The sequence below is a fragment of the Lepeophtheirus salmonis genome, chromosome 7 (assembly GCF_016086655.4).
Source record: "Lepeophtheirus salmonis chromosome 7, UVic_Lsal_1.4, whole genome shotgun sequence".
Lineage (NCBI taxonomy): Eukaryota > Metazoa > Arthropoda > Copepoda > Siphonostomatoida > Caligidae > Lepeophtheirus > Lepeophtheirus salmonis.
The window spans coordinates 13,161,990-13,182,861 of NC_052137.2; the positions used below are offsets into that span (position 1 = coordinate 13,161,990).

The 20,872-nt window shown below is 31.6% G+C and overlaps 6 protein-coding genes across 7 annotated transcripts; 3 read left to right on the top strand and 3 right to left on the bottom strand.

The window, feature by feature from the left end:
* Positions 1 to 64: 64 nt before the first annotated feature.
* Mettl14 (methyltransferase like 14) lies at positions 65 to 2,918 on the top strand. Of its 2 annotated transcripts, XM_040716770.2 has the most exons (4): positions 65 to 483; positions 546 to 1,241; positions 1,804 to 2,335; positions 2,552 to 2,918. In XM_040716770.2, exons 2-4 carry the CDS (start codon positions 792 to 794, stop codon positions 2,740 to 2,742), a joined length of 1,173 nt encoding a protein of 390 aa, XP_040572704.1. In that variant the 5' UTR covers positions 65 to 483; positions 546 to 791; the 3' UTR covers positions 2,743 to 2,918. The 2 variants fall into 2 exon arrangements, with proteins under 2 accessions (XP_040572704.1, XP_071746095.1); XM_071889994.1 differs by having other exon boundaries at positions 65 to 1,241.
* On the bottom strand, positions 2,775 to 4,753 carry LOC121121800 (ferritin heavy chain). The gene is made up of 2 exons (XM_040716776.2): positions 3,418 to 4,753; positions 2,775 to 3,359 (listed from the first exon to the last, which is right to left on the bottom strand). Exons 1-2 carry the CDS (start codon positions 3,655 to 3,657, stop codon positions 2,958 to 2,960), a joined length of 642 nt encoding a protein of 213 aa, XP_040572710.1. The 5' UTR covers positions 3,658 to 4,753; the 3' UTR covers positions 2,775 to 2,957.
* Positions 4,727 to 6,353, top strand: Hacd2 (3-hydroxyacyl-CoA dehydratase 2). Its single transcript, XM_071889996.1, is given in 5 exon segments — positions 4,727 to 4,851; positions 5,058 to 5,494; positions 5,583 to 5,657; positions 5,659 to 5,892; positions 5,895 to 6,353. Coding segments are annotated over 4 exon segments (1,131 nt in total). The 5' UTR covers positions 4,727 to 4,851; positions 5,058 to 5,098; the 3' UTR covers positions 6,321 to 6,353.
* On the bottom strand, positions 6,325 to 8,101 carry LOC121121799 (peroxiredoxin-2). Its single transcript, XM_040716775.2, has 2 exons — positions 7,066 to 8,101; positions 6,325 to 6,993 (listed from the first exon to the last, which is right to left on the bottom strand). The coding sequence occupies exons 1-2, from the start codon at positions 7,130 to 7,132 to the stop codon at positions 6,350 to 6,352; spliced, it is 711 nt and encodes a 236-aa protein (XP_040572709.1). The 5' UTR covers positions 7,133 to 8,101; the 3' UTR covers positions 6,325 to 6,349.
* A 4,595-nt stretch (positions 8,102 to 12,696) lies between these two features.
* LOC121121301 (mitochondrial import inner membrane translocase subunit TIM50-C) lies at positions 12,697 to 16,207 on the bottom strand. The gene is made up of 6 exons (XM_040716189.2): positions 14,868 to 16,207; positions 13,970 to 14,202; positions 13,653 to 13,895; positions 13,470 to 13,593; positions 13,316 to 13,419; positions 12,697 to 13,240 (listed from the first exon to the last, which is right to left on the bottom strand). Exons 1-6 carry the CDS (start codon positions 15,160 to 15,162, stop codon positions 13,136 to 13,138), a joined length of 1,104 nt encoding a protein of 367 aa, XP_040572123.1. The 5' UTR covers positions 15,163 to 16,207; the 3' UTR covers positions 12,697 to 13,135.
* Positions 16,208 to 17,328: 1,121 nt separating this feature from the next.
* On the top strand, positions 17,329 to 18,765 carry LOC121121302 (cytochrome c oxidase subunit 4 isoform 1, mitochondrial). The gene is made up of 3 exons (XM_040716190.2): positions 17,329 to 17,921; positions 18,018 to 18,210; positions 18,456 to 18,765. The coding sequence occupies exons 1-3, from the start codon at positions 17,676 to 17,678 to the stop codon at positions 18,596 to 18,598; spliced, it is 582 nt and encodes a 193-aa protein (XP_040572124.1). The 5' UTR covers positions 17,329 to 17,675; the 3' UTR covers positions 18,599 to 18,765.
* The last annotated feature ends 2,107 nt before the right edge of the window (positions 18,766 to 20,872 follow it).

The following is a 20,872-nucleotide window of genomic DNA, read 5'->3' on the forward strand; positions in this document are numbered from 1 at the left end:
ATTTTACTTTAATAATTAGTATTTACTCTAGATTTGATATCCGCCTTTTAGTTCTCTTCTCATTTTCTCCTTTTTCTTTTCCATGATATCATACGTCCTCACATTTATTATCACGCAACCTTCATAGAAAAATAAAAAAGTTAAAGGGCCAAAATCAGTTGGTAGTAAGATATTTTTGGGCCAATTCTTCCTAACTATGGAACTATTATTCAATAATTGTTGAGAATTGGTCTCAGCTTATAAGGGGGCATTCCTGTTCAACCAATCAACGTTCAGCACACGGATAAAGAGAAAAGAAGAAGAAATATGGACAGTTGACTGTGCAAATAATTGTAATAGTAAGGTAACCCCGTGATCCACATTCAGCTAGCTCAGGAATCAGCACATCCATACATACTCTTTTTTCTTATTTGTCTCATCTTGGCCCGGACCTCATATGAGTTCTCATCATAGATCCATGAAAGCCAAGAATTGATGGCATTCGTATAACTTAATCAAAACTATTTTCATCCACAATAAATCCTGTGTAGAGTATTTTTTTTTAGTTTACGCCCATAATTTTTGGATTATTAGTAAGAAGAATTATATACTAGTCAGAAATGAAGGAGTCTGATTGGTTAATAAAAAAAGGTTGAAGGTGGATGGGCTATAAAGTGAGAGTGACGTAAGATGGGCTGTTGTATGTATTCCAAAGGAATCATAATATAAACTATGAATGTTATTAAATTCCATCTATTTGGGTAAATTGATTGATTGATGGGTATATTTAATAGCGGATCCGGTGCTTCATCATGTCCCTCGTTTCTTCCGTCCGAGAAAAAAGCCGTAAGCGGAAAGAGCTTCTGCGCACGACGTTAGGAGTCAAGGACTTGTCTGAAGCTTTGAACGGACGTCAAAGAGCTGGAGTTTCGTCCTGCGAGGCGGAGTCCTCCTCTGGGGACTCGAGCGAAGAAGATGAACGCAGCAATAAGAAGTCCTGCATCTCTGGAGAGTATCATGCAGCTGCATTCCTCAAAGGAACTCAGAGTTTAAATCCACACAACGACTACAGTCAAAACTTTGTGGATACGGGTCAGAGGCCACAGAACTTCATTCGGGATGTGGGACTTGCAGATCGATTTGAAGAATATCCTAAGCTTAGAGAACTCATTCGATTAAAAAATGAGCTCGTCGCTTCCACGGCACATCCTCCCATGTACCTTAAATATGATCTCTCTCAAGATTTGAAAACACCATTAAAAGTATTCCATTTTCTTCACTCTTTTGCTTTTTATAAAGTCCTTCATGTATCAGGGAATTCCTTTAGAATTCCCTCTTTTCTCCAATTCATTTCTTTTATTATCATTTGACGAGATTCGGTAGTTATTCACTTGAAAATAGTTGAATATTCTATGTAAAATTCTTAGTAAGGCTTTTTTTTTAAATTTCGATTCAGTAAATCATAAGAAGAAGAAAAAAAATGTTGAAGTTTTCTCTTTCTCATATAAAATTAATAACTTAACAGTTTGTCATTGGATTTGCTCTCTAAAAAAATGAAATCTGTCTTTTTTTTTTTTTTTTTTTTTTTTTTTTTTTTCACCTGAATCGTCAAAAATGGAATCTAATCCACTTAAAATGCAATACTAATAAAAATTACAAAAGAAGAAGAATAAAGCCTCATCATTATTAAATACTTTAAGAATCAAATTTTGATTCAAACATCTTTTGGATAATGTTTTTTTGTTGTTCTTGACTTTTGCAATATGTTTTCTTATTTACTAAGCTATGTGCGCATAAAGGTTATCATTATTTTCACTATTTAAGGGAGCTAAATTTGATGTTATACTTATTGAGCCTCCGCTTGAAGAATATTCACGCTCGTGTGGTGTGACAAATGTAGATTTTTGGGACTGGGACCGTATTATGGCTCTGGATATTGGAGAAATCGCTGCCTCGCGGTCTTTTATATTCCTTTGGTGTGGCTCAAGTGATGGACTTGATTTGGGGAGGCTTTGTCTCCAAAATTGGGGATTTCGACGTTGTGAAGATATATGTTGGATACAGACGAATCACCGAAATCCTCAAAACTCTAAAGTTTTAGAACCTAATGCAGTATTTCAAAGGACTAAAGAGCATTGTTTAATGGGTATTAAAGGAACTGTTAGACGATCTCTGGATGGAGATTTTATCCATGCTAATGTTGATATTGATTTAATTATTGATGAAGAAGCTGAGCCAGGGTCTTTGGATAAGCCTGTTGAAATGTTTCATATTATTGAACATTTTTGTCTAGGGACTAGAAGACTCCAAATTTTTGGACGTGACACGACTATTAGACCAGGCTGGCTGACTTTAGGTGGGCTTAATTATATTATTCTTTCATGCAAATATTACTTTTTAACAATTAAGATCTGATATATATTACTTGCTATTTATATTAAATTACTTTATGATGTATTTCATTTTTAAGTTAGTCTTTAATATTTTGTAGTTATTGTAAGATTATGATTATTTGCGGTTGAATCAAAAGGCCAATTAGTATCTATTTATATATTTTTTTTTTAAATTATAGGTCCTGAACTAACCATGTCTAACTTTGATCCTGTAATCTATAATTCATACTTTGAAAAGGGAACTACATCGGGATGTACAGAAAAAATCGAATCCCTTAGACCAAAATCTCCTACTCCTAAAGCTGGTAGTAGAGGCCGTGGAAGAGGCCGGGGTAGAGGCAGAGGTGACCGAGGAAATCGAAACAGATGATGGAATTTTACTTAAATTGAATATGTCAGTGCTATATATCATTAATTTTATTATTCTTGTAAATGGACGGTTGATACTTTTTTAATGTATGATTTATATACTCGAATTTAATTTACATGGTTATGTATAATTAATGGTTATTTTTTCCTTAAATTTTATTATTTATTGTAGTTTTACATTCAAGTCTTTTCATTTTCATATTTAGGGATTTATTTTTACTCTAATAATGATTCAGAGAACATCCAGTCACCAAGAGCCTCATGGTCAATTCTAAAGTTGCTTAACGTGTTGATTAGTCCTGCTAACTTTCTTTGTCCATCCATTTGCTCTTCCAACCATGTACCAGTGAGCCAATCTCCAGAGAGATAATCTTGCTTTCCTTCAACACTGCAAATATCTATGATCTTCTTTATGGAACCCGAAACTTTTTTTTCCATCATAAGAGCGTCACGAAGAGCATCAAGTCCATCACTCCATGAATACTTTCTTAGAATAGGCTCAATATCTCCTTGAAAGAAATCGAGACCCTTGTCTCCTCTGTGTCGCAAGTATTTGATAAATTGTAATCCATGCTGTCTTTCTTCGTCAGCACTTTCCCAAAAGAACTTACCAAATCCCTAAAAATTGAAAAAATATACATTTCTTCTAAATTAATGGCAATTTTTTTAATACTACCTTGAGATTGATAGTGTCTTGATCAAAGTAGGCTCCCATAACTAGATATTGAAGAGCTGCTTCAAATTCCATTTTGACTTGGTTCCTTAATGAAGAAATACAAAATTCATGATAATTTGTTGGGTCTTCAGGAGTTGCTTTTCCTTTTGGGTCCGTCTGTGAACCTATGTTACAAGATCCATGGGCTCCTGTTATTAATATAGCGAAAATAAAGGCAAGAACTTTCATGACTGTTATCATGGCTACTACAAAGTCCTATAAAGAACTATTGAAGTATGAGGGACTTTTTTGAGATAACACTTGAAATTTTGTTTGCTGTCTTGATAGATAATGTTGCTTTATCTGTGTGTCTAATGAAATGAAGTTAACAAAAATTCCATAAAAAAATATGTGTTGGGATGAATATTGGACTCCATTAAAAATATAATATTTAGAATTATTCCATTGACTTTTCTATCAAGTATTTTAAACAGATTATCATTGAAATATTTATTAATCTACTCATTAAATTGTGTTATTGACAATCGAGAAAAAATAATATTAAATAGTAAACTTGTGCTCCATAGATAATTTTGTGATCTATGGAAAGTACTAACATTATTATTTCTTATTGATTTTATAGTTTATGTCTCTACAAACACTGTTGTAATCCATAGTTACTTTACGGTAATAGCCGACAGATGAGAATGAACAGATTACTCCATTGGGATACAGTGAGGATATCAACATATTTTCCACATATCAAATCAAAGCTAATGATTATATCTATCCTTTTGAAAAATATATTTATTTGACTAAATATATTTAATTATACGTTTGATTAATAAAATGAGAATCCATTTTGAAATGGCCTCTGATACATATTTAACCTTTGCTTTTAATGAAATGATAAAATAACGTACACTACTGATAAATAAATGTTTTACTTTTTAGAATATTAGCTGAGAACCTACAATGTTTAGCTGAAGTATAGTTTATTTAAAATATGAAGTTCATGATCTGCAACATCTACATAAGTGTTGAATAGAATGCAATCCCAACAGTGGCGCTGACTGTTTCGCAACTGAAGCTTTTAATTAAAATGAAGGAGTAGGGCACATTATTTATCGTATAATAATTGTATACATTCAAATTATCCTTTGCAAATGTCACATAATAAACATGTGTGAAGTCTATGAGAAAGGTGTAATAACCACATTTTCTATCATTAATTATTATCTGGATCCTCTATTAATGACAATGGCCGGAGTCTAGCTAGCTACCTTACCCTTGGCCATAGTCAAGTAAATACGTAGTACGTCATCATTTCGATAAAAGTAGAATTTGTAGAAAAGGTAGAAATGTAAAATGTTCAATACAGCACTGCGAAAAGGAACGCTCTTTCATAAATCAATTATCATACCTAATTCATAAATTAAATCATTATTGTTCTAGGTTGGTTTATTTATTAATTTCATTTTTAAGAATATTAATATAATCATAGGAACCTTTTCATCTGTGCTACACTTATTATTTATAGAATTATAATTTATATAGTAACTCTATGATTGCTTTCCTTCGATTGTCCCTTTGCCTTTATATTATTTATTTCAATTTGCTTTCCTCAGTCATCTACAAAGAACAATTCTTATTTTTTGTAGCTGGATTGAATTTTTCATTGTGCTTGTAATTCCTTGGAAACATGCATCCCAATGTCTACTGGGCTCAAACAGCGAAAGATGTGTTTCTCAAAGTGGCAATCATAGATATTCAGAGAGAGCCGGACATATGTATCGAAGATGAAGAAATTGAATTTTGTGCAATAGGAAGTACGGGGACTCAAGGAATACAAAGATATGACTTTGTCATCGAGTTTTTCTTGCCTATTGATGCATCTACCTCCTCTTTTGTCATTCGAGAAAGAGAAATTATGATAAGTCTACCCAAAAAAGAAACTGACTGGTGGCCGCGACTCCTTCATGAGCCAAAGAAGCTCCCCTGGTTAAAAGTTGACTTTGAAAAGTGGAAAAGTGAAGATTTGTCTTCAACAGATGACGAGAACCCAAAAGATGAAATCAAAAAACGATTAAGTGATCAAGTGTCGTCTGAAGACTTTCTTCGGAGTAAAGTAATCACATCTTCTTTAAAATATACATATTACTATCTATTTTTCAAATACCTTTCAGTACCCTGACGTATATAAGGATCTTCAGAAGCATGAATTGAATTACGTCTCAGAGTCCAATAGGAAAATTTATCTTTTTTTTCTACAATCTCTTCATGTTTTGTACATACCTCTATATATTTTCTGTTCTGAACATTCGATATGCTCGATTAGGCAATGATTTTATACCTCATGCCTTCAAATCAGTCGGAAGTGTCCTTAAAATGATCTCACTACTCATGTTTTTAGAAGTTCTGCATCCAATTTTTGGATATACGAAAACATCATCTTTGAACGCTTTTTTGACAATTGGAAGCCGAAATTTTATACTTTTTTTTTTCTCATAGACGGAGAACCCAGGATTCAGGAGAAACCCGTCATTTTCTATACTTTTACTATATACTGCCTCATCGAATTAACAAAGTATCCCTATTACCTTCTACGAACGTACGATATTCAGCAAGGCTTTATTGCATGGATCCGCTATACATTATGGATACCCCTATACCCTGCCACTTTCATTTGTGAAGGTGTAATCGTTCTAAGGAATATACCATACTTTGAAGAAACAAAGAAGTTCACTGTATCATTGCCTAATTCTTACAACTTTGCATTTCATTTCCCTTCTGTTTTGAGGATTTATCTACTTTTTGTATTTTTCCCTACTCTTTATGCCTCCATGCAAGCCATGTACCAACAAAGATGTAAAAAGCTAAATGTGAAACAATATAAAAAGAATAAAAAAGGTTTTTTTACATAATATGTAACAAATAAAAAAATATTTTATTTTCAATTATCACCATGATTTTTAAAATATTTCATTTTTTCCTTTGGATCAGGAATGATAGTATCACTACCAGGTTTCCATCCACAAGGACAGACTTCTCCATGACTGTCAGTGTATTGGAATGCTTGAACTAAACGTAGAGTCTCATCGACAGAACGTCCTACAGGGAGATCATTCATTGTGATTTGCCTCAAAATTCCTTTACCATCAATGATAAAGAGGCCTCGAAGTGTATGACCATTTTCTTCCAGATAGACACCGTAGTCCTTAGAGATACTGTGAGTTAAGTCAGAGAGAAGAGGAATGTTCAATTTTCCCAAACCCCCTTCCTTACGAGGCAAGTTGGTCCAAGCCAAATGTGTAAAGTGAGAATCCACAGAGCAGGCCACAACCTCAGTATTGATTTTTCTAAACTCCTCAACCCTATCGTTGAAGGCTAAAATCTCAGTTGGGCAAACAAAAGTGAAATCTAAAGGATAAAAGAAAAAGACGAGATATTTGCCCTTGTAGTCACTCAATTGTACTTCTTTCATTTCCCCCTTAACAACTGCTGTGCCTTTCCAAAAAGGAGCCGGTTTGGAGATCATGGCTTTTGTCCATTGAAGATTATGGCCTCCAGCCTTATCATCGGTATGCATTGCACCACCTTCCAGAAGGGAAATTCAAAATGTTAAAAAAATACATATTTATGTCTGATCATAGTCATTTATTGCATTACCCGGAGCATTGAAGCAGGACTGTCCATTTGCGGTATATATAAAGATCGTCAATATTAAAAACCTCATTATGGATTAACCTAAAGTGACGTGGCTAATGAAAAACTCCTTGCAAAGGTAGCTCTGCTAAGTGCTTAACCAACGCGACTCTACAGTAAACAATCGACTACCAGATAGATATACTTGATTATAAAATAACACGAAGAGAAATTCTTAATACTCTTAGGGCTGTAAATGTTTTCACGAATGATCATTTTCCTCAAAACCGGCCGGCAACTGCACCACGAGCAGCAATCAATTGAAGTGAAATGATGAGCCACTTTCCCTCTTTTTATTCCTGTTTATTTTTACTTTAAACTATATTATTTATTAGTTTATTACTTATTAATTATTATTCCGTATTCCGCGTATTGTCTAACAAGATATTCAGTTAAGTTATAATTAATAGGTATATTATTGATACCTAAAATTCCATGTAAATTTAGAATGACTTCACGATCCTAAACTCAAAAGTTTTATGGGCATATGTGTACCTTTAATTTTTTATTTTCTGGAATGTGTATATAAAATGATCTGTAACCCTCTTCAAATTTAACCTTTTTCATTAAACTTTTATCCAAACTGAAATTTTTTTACTTTCTTCAAGATCTAAAATAACTAAATGTACTAGTTACTTTGATTTTGGACAATGACGTTGCCTACCTCAAGAACAGAGTTGCATAAATTATTACTTGCCCGTATGTAAAAGTAAAAGAAACCAAAAGTGAGCCTGGTACTTTAGTCAGAGTTTGAAGAATATTTGGGAGGAGAGCAGTTTAGCTGTTATGATGTTCTATAACTAGATCAGCTGCAAGGAACCGTAAGAGGAAGGAAATAAACACAAATCCGACTCCTTATCTAGCAAGGACATATAGAATGGAATGATTCCGGTGTCGATCCTCAATTCTACTCCGATTCCATCAAAAACTTTCACTTATAACCCCTCAGAAAACCTTCCTTGTTACTCTTCGTCTTTCATGAGCACATGCACTTTGTATTACTTTATACAAGTGATACCCAAGTTAGCTAATCTTTTTAACTGGTTAAGTTAAAGTTAATTATTATTTCTACGAAAATTAACTAGTTAAGTTATTTTAAGTTTATTTTTTTTAACTAGTTAAGCTTAAGTTAATTAACTTTAGAGTACTTAAGTTAAATTAACTCACCCAACCTATGTTAAGTTAAAATTAATTTTTATATCAAAAAATAACTATTTAAGTTAGTCCACTGAGAGATTTACCAAGGCTTTATAGTCTGTCTATCTCTCTGGCTGAAAATTTTCTCCACTTCCAATTGAACGATCAAGAAAAAAATACAGATTCAAGTTATTACTAAAATGGAAGTCAAAGATAGCTTAAATTTTTGAGTTTCTATCTAATTTTAAACTATATGTAAGTTTTGATCAAATATCGGAGATAATATAAAAACGACATTTTTACGACACTGAGAAAATATCCTTTTTATCGATTTGATGTGGAATGACCCAGTTGAAAAGTTTAATAAAACAGATAGTGTCGATATAGTGTTTAACTAAATTATCCGGAAACTAACGTTTACTTAAAGACAGTTTTTTAGTATTTCAACTTAGAATAACAAAATAAATTTAAAGATAATGCAGTTTAAAAATTAACAAGTTAAGTTAAAAATTAATTTTGATAAATTAAAAATTAACTAGTTAAGTTGAAGTTAAAATAAGGTTGTTTAAATAATTAACAAGTTAAGTTAAAAGCTAATTAACTTATATAAGTTAAGTTAAGTTGCATTAGCTTGCCCAACTCTGCTTTATACTTAGATGTTTTACTTCTATCTTCAAGAATTAAAAAATAATGATAACAGCTTTAGAAAATCAAACATCCTGTTCAGATTACAAACTAAAAAAAGTTTCACGCTTTCTCAGGGACATATATTACACAAAACTACTCAAACGCCATACGTAGGCCACTTTATTGTTGACATTTAATACTTTTCAAAAATGCTTCAATATTCAGGCTTTTCAATAATTTTGAAATATTTTTCCTTAAATGATTTTTTTAGAAAAGCCTGACAAACAACCTTTTTAGACAGACAAATTTGACAAATACCTAAACTTTATTTTTTTATGATTTTTTTTTTTTTTTTTTTTTGACAAAAATGAATATTGTTGATTTGAAAATTAGCACAAATAATGTTGTATTTTTAATTTTTTGTCTACTCATGTTAAAATATAAATGAATAAACACTCAAAATCCATAAACAAAATTAGAAACATTTCCCGATAATAAGTTGCTTGCATTTTCAATTTGTAAAAAATTAATGAAAATAATTGCCCTCTATTATTTATAAATTATAATATATTTCCGGTAGAACAGGGCCAATCCAGTATTTAAAAAAAATCAATGTATTGATTCGACAATTGTATTTGTCTCGTATTCCCAAATAAGTCCAAAATATCACCGCTCAATCCAATTTATATATAAACAAGGTTATACCTAAATCTATTGAGCTATTTCGGTTCTTGAACTCGAACCGAGACTGGGTAATGTTGCCTATCGGTCTCAATTAAATAAATTGAGAGATATTTTAAGATGCAACTTTCAGTTTATATGAATAAATTATACTTTATAAAAGAATAATAGGTTCAATTGATTTCAATCCATGCTTACCTGTAATATATTTTAGTATTGCTTTGGTATTTTTGATTTAGTAGTAGTTTTAAAGGAGGTAGATATGCTTAAGTTTGGGTTTGGCTGGGCCATATCATTAAAAACTTGCAGTTTTGTCAATTTATAGTAATGGCTTGTTTAATACTATATAAAAGGAGGGATAGTTTTCTATGTAAAATGTTGGGTAATAAAAAGTAGATATTTTAGGCTAGGGGTCACCAACCTTTTTAAAGCAGAGGGCTACTTTAAGATTTCCAAAAGGCTTGAGTGCTATTCGCTCAAAAAATTATATTAACGACTTAAAAAATCAAAGGGATACAATATTTTAGAACAATTCGTGCTGGCGAATAAGAAGAAGCTAGCGGGTACCAGGTGTCTAAGGCTATAAATAAATTAGGATGTGTATCACTAAACGGCACACTCAAATATTTGTATAAATTTTCCAATATGCCTTTATATACATATTTTTTTGATAATAATTTGTTATCAAGATTAATAGCTAAGTAACACACGACTAAAGATATTATTCGACATCTTCGATTTATTGAAGAATAAGGAACAAATGAAAAGATGTTGGACAGGACTAAACACTTCTAGTTTGAACAGATTGCTGAACCGAGACTGACCACTAATCATGAACCGGGTGCAACACTGTATATATGGTGTTTACAAGTTGCAATTTGTATAAGAAAATTGTACAAGTTTCACATTCTGCGTCTTAAAATGCATTATTTAATTTCGCGATTGGTCATACTAATTATCAACTATAGATTAAATTACCATTTCATTTTGATCTATTAAAACTACATGGTTATTTTATATTTATGAGTAATATAACTGTGGGCATTTGAACTTTACTATGTGCCACTGAATACTTATACCTTGGTAAATTGTATTAAAATAGTCAGTAATTACATCATTAATATATTGATCATCCGTCGAATATTCATTTATAGCCTATCCTCATCCTAAGTACTGTAATTCTTTCATTTAAAACTATTCATTTCATTTTTTGATGGCAACTTGAACAAAATTGCAACTTGTAAACAACATGAATATACATGAATAGTAGGTATAATTATTTGCAATAAAGTACCTATTCTTTAAGTAGCAATATATGATGTCACTGTAACAGATGCATTCTAATGATTATTCATAAAAACAAAATGAAATAATTATACATCAGTCATAAGAATCATTTTCAGAGTAAGGGGTTGAGTTGATAATAATTAATCATCTGTCATATTTAGTACCTGACCTTTAAAATAATCGATATCATATACATAATTGTGGTAGAGTGGGAGAAGGAGAGTTCCAATTCTGTGGAAACTATCGTCTATAGTTTTTGGAAATTTTCTTCAAAAAAATCCAATTCCTTGGAAAAAAATTTCAAATATTAATTTTTCATTTTCAAAGACACCAAGAACAGCCGACAGTAAATAGTAATATTTTTCAGTCTCTTCTGAGACGTTACACAATCCAAATTGATCCTCAGGTAAGCGAAACCAGGACTTGGATTTGTCCAGCCAAAGGGGATAATTTTAACTTTTGCCTACCACTTGAGGGACTTCTATAACTCGACCGCTTCTAGCCATCACGTGCGGGTCACCAGTTTGGCTGTCTGAATAAGAGGTGTTACTCACTTAGACTGATAAAACATACTGACTTTATTCAAGTAAAACTAAAATCTATGAACATTATTATTCAACGCTAAAGTCCTTAGGTGAGAACCGGTCATATTTACCGGTGTAGCTAATTGCTAAATATATATAATAATATAACAAATACACTTTTATCCCCCTTTAACATTAGGACTTCAGCATAGGCCTTTTTAAGAGTCTTTCCAGGATGGAGGACAATAAAGTTATACATAATAATTATAATATTAATTTAATTTGCCCTCACAGTTTTGGCAAACCTAACTAGCAATATTCGGGCAATCACTTTGTTTTATAGACTTGTGACTACAAGGAAAAGAAAATTGTATTTTTCAATTGGAATAAAAAAACTATAAAAAAGGGTTGAAATAAAATTAATATAGCCCAATTATTATTATTAAAAATGTGTCTTCTATATAAAAAAAGTAATTCAAATTTAAAACAAAAATCATTCACAAAATTTCCTGAAAGATCCTATTCTCAATTTTGTACTGCAAATTAGTTATTACTATTAATATTTGGACAAATTGGGAGTTATACCCCTTATTCTCATCTCTTACAACTGGTTATGCTAGTTTAATCCACCAATTTTGATCGTCATGTTTTTAAGTCCAGGGCATCTTAAAATTAAGTTGTTATATAACTTTATTACTTGGGATTTCTATAAAAAATGTTTTTACATTATAGTTTATGTGTGAAAAAATATAGTGATAGGACTAAATAATTGTTATTTTATGAAAGAACCCTTTATCTTGATCTACTTTGGCTTGCAACTCTCCCCAAAAAATACTTATTAAGGCCTAGTAACCTTATTTTTGAAGTAAGAGATTGCAAATTTCAGGTAATAGCAAAATGTTTCTTTTAAATATGTTCTTTAAAAAATGTCAAAGTAGGAAATAAAAATGTATTGAACGACGCTCCAGAGACCAGGCAGAAAAATGTAGCCAATGTGTAGCTACTTAGAGGGAGAGCCTAAATTAGTTCTTTAATAATTGTCTATTTTCTTACATTTAAGTCAAATAAATCGATCTTTTTTCAATAATTATTCGAACGAATAATTTGAAATTATTTACACTTTGACAACATCTAGCACCCCACCCCGTAATCACAAATTTGGAGTACACGATTTAAAAATAGACAACTGTTAGGCACCATAATTTAAAATATGGTAACAATTCTGCAGTTTTAGTATAATTAAATTAAAGCTATTTTCGTCTACATATGCTTTATACATACATTGTAAATGAAGTAATTGTAATCAAGCAAATTACTTATGCTTAATTATCGAGGGATATTTAGTCAGTTACAATCAACTAGTTTATTAAATGGATAGATTATGGGATAAATAATTTATATAGACCTTTCATGAAAGAGTATATATATATATATATATCAATTTAATTGACAATGAAAAAGTTTAAATAGAAAAAACACATTTAAAAAATGGCAAACCACGGTAATTACAGCTCACTGATGAATTAAAAATATATGTCTTTGCAGCCTTTATTTCCGAAATACATTTTTAAACTGAAAAATTGAAGAAGCCGACCTTGATGGTCTAATAACCATGCAGTAAATATGAGTTAAAATACTTCGCTTTCAATCCACCCATCAAGGCATCTAGTTCTTAAGAGTTTGAAAATAAATTTAAGCTCTCTTCACTTTGTATTGTCTCCACAAATAGCTGTTGGTTTCAACAAAAACGAGGAGTTTTGTGTGAATTTTTTTTAACTTCATTTATTCCATGGCCTGAATGAAGAGCCAAATGAAGGAAGAATGGAAGATTTCTTTTGTTCTAGTTCCTTGTTTCGTTTATCTTCTTGAACTTGAAGCTCTCCCTGGAAATATTAAATCATTAATATGAAACAAAGATAAACAAAAGTATTTTATCTAAATATCTATCTCAATCTTACTTGAAGTCTCCGTTGATTTTCTCGAAATGCTTCAACAGGATCATCAAATTGTTTGTAGTATGTTAAAACCTCCCTTACATCGTCAACATCGGAGTTCCTAATAGCTAATTTGACAAAATAAATTGTATAATGAATATTTACGTTGAAGTCTTACTTTGAAGTAGTTGCGCTAATACTATCAAACTTCTATCAGCTGTGTCCCCCTCCCACTTTTTAAGCAATAGTGCGTTTTCAGGCTGAAGTTGTACAGAATCATTATTCCAGTCAACAACAATTACCTGAATAAAATGGAAAGCAAAAAATAACAGTGAAAACATAAACAATTACTGTTCTGTACTCTTTTAGGATCTCTATTGACGGAATTCAAGTCCTTTATATGATGCCCATTATGATAACGAGTTGCATCTCTAAACAATCTATGCATTATGTGTTGATGCTCAGGATCAAGTCCATCAATGATGGGGAAAAAAGTCATTGCGTTTTCAGTTGTATATACTACAAGTTCAAATTGTGGATATCCAACTTGAGACAAAAAAATGTCAACTCCAGGTCTTTTCAAGAAACGCCAACCATGCTTGTGCTGTATAATTATACGAAATTTAGATGCCGATAAAAAAAAATAAAAATGTATACAAAGTGTAAAAATATTATTACCGTCCATGTGGCGTGTACAAGTAGTCCAGTTAGTTCAAGAAATATAGTATATTTGGGTTGATAGTAAGGTTTTTGTAAAGGCTCAGGAAGAAGTTTATCGCTGAATGGTTCCTCTAAATCCTTTTTAGTTTTAAATATTTTGTTAGATAGTCGCTTGTAATACTGAGATGGAAAGGGTAAATCCGAATAATCATCTGGAATGTTTTGACCCTCCTCATCTCTATCTGGTAGCGCTACAAATGAAAAAATTGGGCATATCAATGCTAAAATAATGTAATGAAATATCAAACTAAACAAATTAAAATAATGAATTAGGATCATTTTTTATGAATCGAATGCTCTGTGAATAAAAAAAAAAGAATATTGAAATTAAATCACTTCTAAATTAAACGATTACATGTATATATGTTGTGTACGAGTTACAACGTGTTTAAGCACATGTAAAAGTTGTAATTTTTTCGTATTAAAATGCAATATAGAATTAAAACATAGGTCATTCTAGTTACCAACTGTACACTTATACTTTTATATCGTTTTGATCTATTAATAGTACATGGTTATTATATATTTATGAGTAGTATAACTATGGCTATTTGAACTTTATAATGTGCCACAGAATACTTGTATTAAAATAATTGGTCATAATACTCATACCAAGTACTGTAAATCCTTCATTTAAAATTATTCATCTTATTCTTTGGTTACAACCTGTACACAATATATATTGATTAGCCGATTAGTATTTATAGTGTACCAGATGGATCTAATGTAATTATTTTGAAAATGAAAGTGGAATATCAGTGAAGATTTAAAGTGATTTGAATGGAATGATGAATGATCCCTTGTGAGCTGAAAATGAATACAACTTGAATGGCTCTACAGTATACTGTATCCTTACAAAAAATAATGGCATTTACAAAGAGTCCTCCCACAAAAGTGACACCGAAAAATGTATATCCAATCTTTTCCCATTTGCTCAATGGCTTAGGGCCTTTTGGAGGTTCTTCTCCTCCATGTTGATCCTTTTGGGAAGAACTAGAAGAGCTCTCTTCTTGGCGAGCCTTGTCTTTCATGATTTCATCTGCTAAGGAAAACTTGGGCTGGGATGAATAAGGCACAAGACCCAGTGCGGGAGGAATACGGAAGGAGGGCAAGAGGAACATTCCTCGTCGAAGAAGCATCTTGGACAACATTCTGATACCAGTCAGGAGATGCCTGGCTGAGGAGGATTGTCTGATGAGGCAAGACTAAGAGTTTACAAGTACAGGCTATAACTTATCAGTGATGAGTATTGAGAATAGATCAGATCAGCATGCTTCCATGAGTTGAGCCTTACGCGTACATGCCGACATTAGATTCTGTTCTTCTCATTCACTTTACAGCAATACATTATACAGTAGTAGCTAATGTATCTCTTGAGCTCTGATGTCACTTTACACCCTTATGACGCGTCTTTCCTCTCTCTCCCTCGAGCCAATGAATCCTACTAATACCTGGAGTGAACTAAGTATCAATCACTTAACCTCGTGTAAAGGGAAGTGTATTTTTATGCTAAAAAATCAAATGGCAAAACATATTTTACTTTGTACAATATTACAGACTTATTATTTCATCAACATCAGAGAATCTATTTGAAGTCACGTGCTACAATTAATATCTCTTAAAAACAACATTTTTGAACTGAAATAATAAAGTTTTTTATTAAAAAAACAAAAAAAAAAACATGCGTAGAGAGTGTTTCAACCTAGTATTGCTACAAATATTACCTTTAACATTTTTCTACAAATCTACGAAATCTTACCTACGTAAATCATATAATTATATTTTTACGATTTAACCTATACATATTGTACATCCTTTGCCAAAAAGATGATTCCTAAATTTACCGAATAAAATGTTTTCTAATCGACTTGTAAAAAAAAAAATGAAAAGTAATATTTGTAACACAACCAGGTTGAACCCCTGTATGTACACAATTTTTTTTAAACACTTTTTATTTGAGTTAAAAAATGTTGTATTCGTTGAAGGGATATTAATTGTTGCAGATAGAGTACATAGATTCTCTGATGCTGATAAAATAAAAAGGAAGTAATATTGTGCAAATTGAATGAGGTCTTGCCTTCTGATTTTTCATCATAAAAAATGCATTTCTCCTACATAAAGATTAAGTGATTTACCCTTTGTCCACACCAAAAATTAGTAGAATTCATTGTCATTGCTCTATCCAGCTCATCAATCATAATTCAATACAGTGTTTTCATATGACGTCACCATTGTTTATGTCTGCCATTTTGGGGGTTGATAACAAGTTACAAAGATGTGTAACAATAATAACCAATTATTTTATTAATATTAAGGAAAATATTTAAGTAAAGGTCTGGATCTTTTAATGGGACGAGCCTTAAGCATCTATAATTTTTTATCCATCTACTACCTAGTTTTATTATATTTTGTCAAGATAGTGTCCTTATCGGTCTAGCAGTTCCGGTTCTGAACCGGAACCGACAATGTCGAACCGAGACCGCAATATATTGGTTATTGGTTTCAGTTCTTGTACTTTTGTTCCTGTATAGAATATATAAAGAAAATACAATATACATATATTATAAAAAATAAATTCGCTCAATCAACAAGTCATTTTTATGAGTTTCTTATATGCAATTTCAAAGTTTTCCAATTATTTTTTTACGTCCCCACGGTGATACCAGTTGCATCTGATTTCCAAATAACTAACATGTGTAATATAAATATGTAGACTGAAAGCAATTCTCAATCTTCCTGCAACCCCCCTAGACTCCCCACACGGCCCTCACTTTGAAAACCATTATATAGCAATTTTGGTTTGGGTTGGGGCAGTATGCACTCTGTGTATAAGGTAGCTACAACCCTGTTTGTATCAAATATCATTCCCTGGGACAGAATTTTCTAGCGGCACCTCTTGTTTAAGTGCCTGTTACCAAATTGAGTATGGATAAAAAAGAACTGAGATCGAAACCGATGAAATATAAGAACCGGGACCGATGCACATGAACCGGGCACAACCTTGTATTTTATCTTATTTATTAAAATATGATATAACATCTTTATTCGTTATACAATCTTATTTCAATAGTGTAGATAGACATTAAATATTACTATGGAAAGAATAATATATTTTCTCTTAATCATCCTACTTCTCTAGTCCTTAATCGATCCCAAAAAAATGTACAAATCTAGTCATTTTTATTGATTTTTAGTGAATATTTGATTTTACTTCGATTGAATTAAAATATTAAATATTATGATTATTTTTCATTGGCATCAAGTAGTATTCAAAGCAGTTTTTCAATCCTATTTTATTATGAAGGACATTTGATAGGATGTCCACCTAGATTTATAGGAAATTTGTCCATTTATATGGTAAAAGTATCAAGTTTGAGCCCCCAAAATGGCGTCTCCTTCAATTATGATGCAATTAGTGACGTCATTGAAAACGCTTTTGTAGCCCGAAGCAATGTTACTAAATTAAATCTACTAAAACTATGTAGTAAGATTGGGCCGAAGAAATGGATTTGAATGTTATGGTGGTTGTTTGTTTGTTACAGAAGTGTATGAAGTCTGAAGGTGAAGGTGGCAGCCATCTTGAGTCCATCCAGTGAAGAATTGAGAAGCAGCTGCTACGTCAAAACTCCAACTTCATTCTTGAGTTGTCCTCGTGAGTACTAATATGGCCCTACGACGATCTCTTGGTGCACAGAAAGCCTGGTTGAATGTCATCCAGAGACGGTACATGAGTGCTGGAGGCGCTGCGAGCATGATAACTCGTGATAACACGGCTCATCTTCCCATTCAATGTGACATTGGGAATCGTGAGATTGTTGGTTACGGCATGGCGGGTGAGCAAATGTACATGGACTATATCATCGCACCTTATCCCGCCATTCGATTTAAGGAAGATACTCCTGAAATCCTGGTAAGTTGATACTTGTAGCCGGGACTCTGGATTAGATACGGAATCCTCTTCCCTCTGCAATCCTTGATATCTCCAAGTAATCCATGTAATTCCTAGGCTTTGCGTAAAAAGGAAAAGGGCGACTGGAACCAACTTTCCATAAAGGAAAAGAAAGAATTATACAGAGCCTCCTTCTGTCAAACCCTCGCAGAGTTGCAAGCTCCTGATGGAGAGTGGAAGGAAGTTACGGGCTTGGTTTTTATTTTCATTTCTATCTCTATATGGATGTACATTGGAGCCAGTATGTTCTGTAAGGATATTACAATAACTCAATCTGCATTTCCTATATCACACCGTCAATTTATTCTTTCTACATCTCAAGCTTTCAAATTTGCTATTTTATTTCCTTATATGTATATTTTCTAAAAGATATGCCATTCAAAGTATCGTTTTTTTAAATGGCTGAATGTGTATGTCACCATTTTTTTTTTTTTTTTCATTCGTTATATCATTTATATTCTTCATGATAATAATTAATTAATTATTTTTCTTTAGTTTTTGACGAATTACCACATACCATCACAGACCCTGAGCACATGAAGTCCCAAATGGAAAAAATGATCGCTAATCGTGTAAATCCAGTGACTGGTTTCACGTCTGATTATGATTATGAGAAGAACGAGTGGAAGAAGAAATAAACTCAAATAAAAAAACCTTCTTTTTAAATAGATGTTGCTACTGTTAATATAGTGAACATTTAGATTATATGTGATTAAATTTTACCATCCTTATATTATTATTTAAAACCATTGAGCAAGTGTGGTTTTATAAACAAGTGAAATAAAAGTATCTATAAAAATCTAAATGTTGATAATGCATATTTTACTTTATTCAATCAGTATTTTATTATTCATGCTAGGCTACAGAGCTTATAATATCGATTAATTGTGAATCATAAAATCTTATATCAAGCTCATACAACTTGTGTGATTAAAGAAAGAAATATAAACGTATGATGTACATATATTTATATATGGCTTTTTATGCAATTATGACAGTTTTTCTAGCACTTAAATAGTAGACATTAACTGAGTCTACTGTATTAATGTGATATTTTATTAAAAGCGTAGCTATACATTTGTAATTCATTAATTTAAGTTGTTTTTCCGCCTCAGGTCTTGTGCTTGCCATTTTAGTATCTGGCAATACACGTTTTGACTAGCCGTCTCTACAATAAATTAATTCATCCTTAAATAATCTTAATAGTGCCGGTAGTTAAATTGATTAATGCCCATAATGATATTTTTTTCAGGAATGACAAATTTTACTCATGTTTCGTTCTTTAATTGTAAGATTTCTAAATTTACCCTTCTGCCTTGTCTGACCATAATTTTAAACATTCACATTAGTATTTTAATGATGATTTGATAGAATACATCCGTCATTATTTGCAGTGGGAGTACGACAATTGCTCAAAGACTCATTAACTAGCTATGAAGTTTTCAAATGTAAAGATATGACGTTACTTAGTAATGAATTTTTCTTCAAGGGTAACCAGTCGATGCATGTTGCACAATCTTAATATGTTTATAATCTTTACTCAATGATAGAATATACAATTTGAAATAAAGAGATAAGAAAAATATGTAGATTTAATTAATGACTATATTTAAAACGAAACCGATTAAAAGTAACTATATATGAGATTATTAGTTGGTAATTACTATTCTTAAGTAATTAAATAGGCTAAAATTTACTATATTTAATTTTCTATTACTTAATAGACTGAAATATATCCAAATGTACCACATATTTAATAACTAAGTCGGTTATATGACATGACTCCAATTTTTGAGAATTTACAATTATCATATAGCTAGGGTCCAATTAGCGTCGGTTTTAGGGGAAGAGGTAAATTTTATTATTATCTTATATTCTTTTATTTATATTAAATAAGGTAGACATTCATGCCAACCGTTTTCTTTTACATCGTGAAAATCGATTTAACCCATACAAAAACACAGACATTTCATGAATTTATAAAAAAAGTCCACGGAAACCTGAACAGGATGTAAAAAGAGGACATGTCCCGGCAAATGGTCACTTAACATATAGTAGTAAAATTAGTTATTTTTCCCTCCACTTTCAAAAACAGTGCACGGAGGCTGTAATCTCAAATTTGTAAAGTATGTACGGATAAATTTGATTATTCTTTTATTTTTAAATTAAGTTACAGCTCTGTCACATTACATAAATCTTATTTATCCCCCCTCAATGTTCTATTGGAACATTTACTGTTGGACAATATCCTAGGCAAATGATTGACTACTTAAATCCTGTGTGAATTCTCATGTTTTTCAAGGAGTTAAAGATACCTAACATTTTGGACCGAAAATCTATTGAAAATATCATATCTTGTGGCGTCACATCATAATATATTATTTAAAAAAATACATTATTATTAATTTAATCGCTATTTGATCAAATATTAGTGTTCTCAATTTGTTGCGTTTCTCTTTAGAGAATGGGTAGAAACGTGACCAAATTGCCGAAAATCTGACTGAACAAATAATAATTAATATTTGGCATTCGCATTTTTTTAATACAATAAACAGTGAGATATGATTCATGTAATTGATGCTTCTACAGCAAAGAGTTAAACATCACCCAATTTAGTACACTTGGTTATGAAAGGCAGAAGGTATCATAATTCTAAAAAAACAACTTAAATATAAACTAAGATATGTTTGAACTTATATAGATTGTTAAAGTATTTGTTAACAAAAATGGATTCAATTGATGACACCTTCATTGCCTTAGAAAATAATTATGTTGATTGAATCATTAAGGTGTAGTAACGTCATTGAAATTTGTACACAATTTATTATCGTTATACAAGGGGACACGGAGCCTTTGCACTATTCATTGTCCGATATATACATTTATTTCTTGTTTTTTTTTTGAAAAACCGA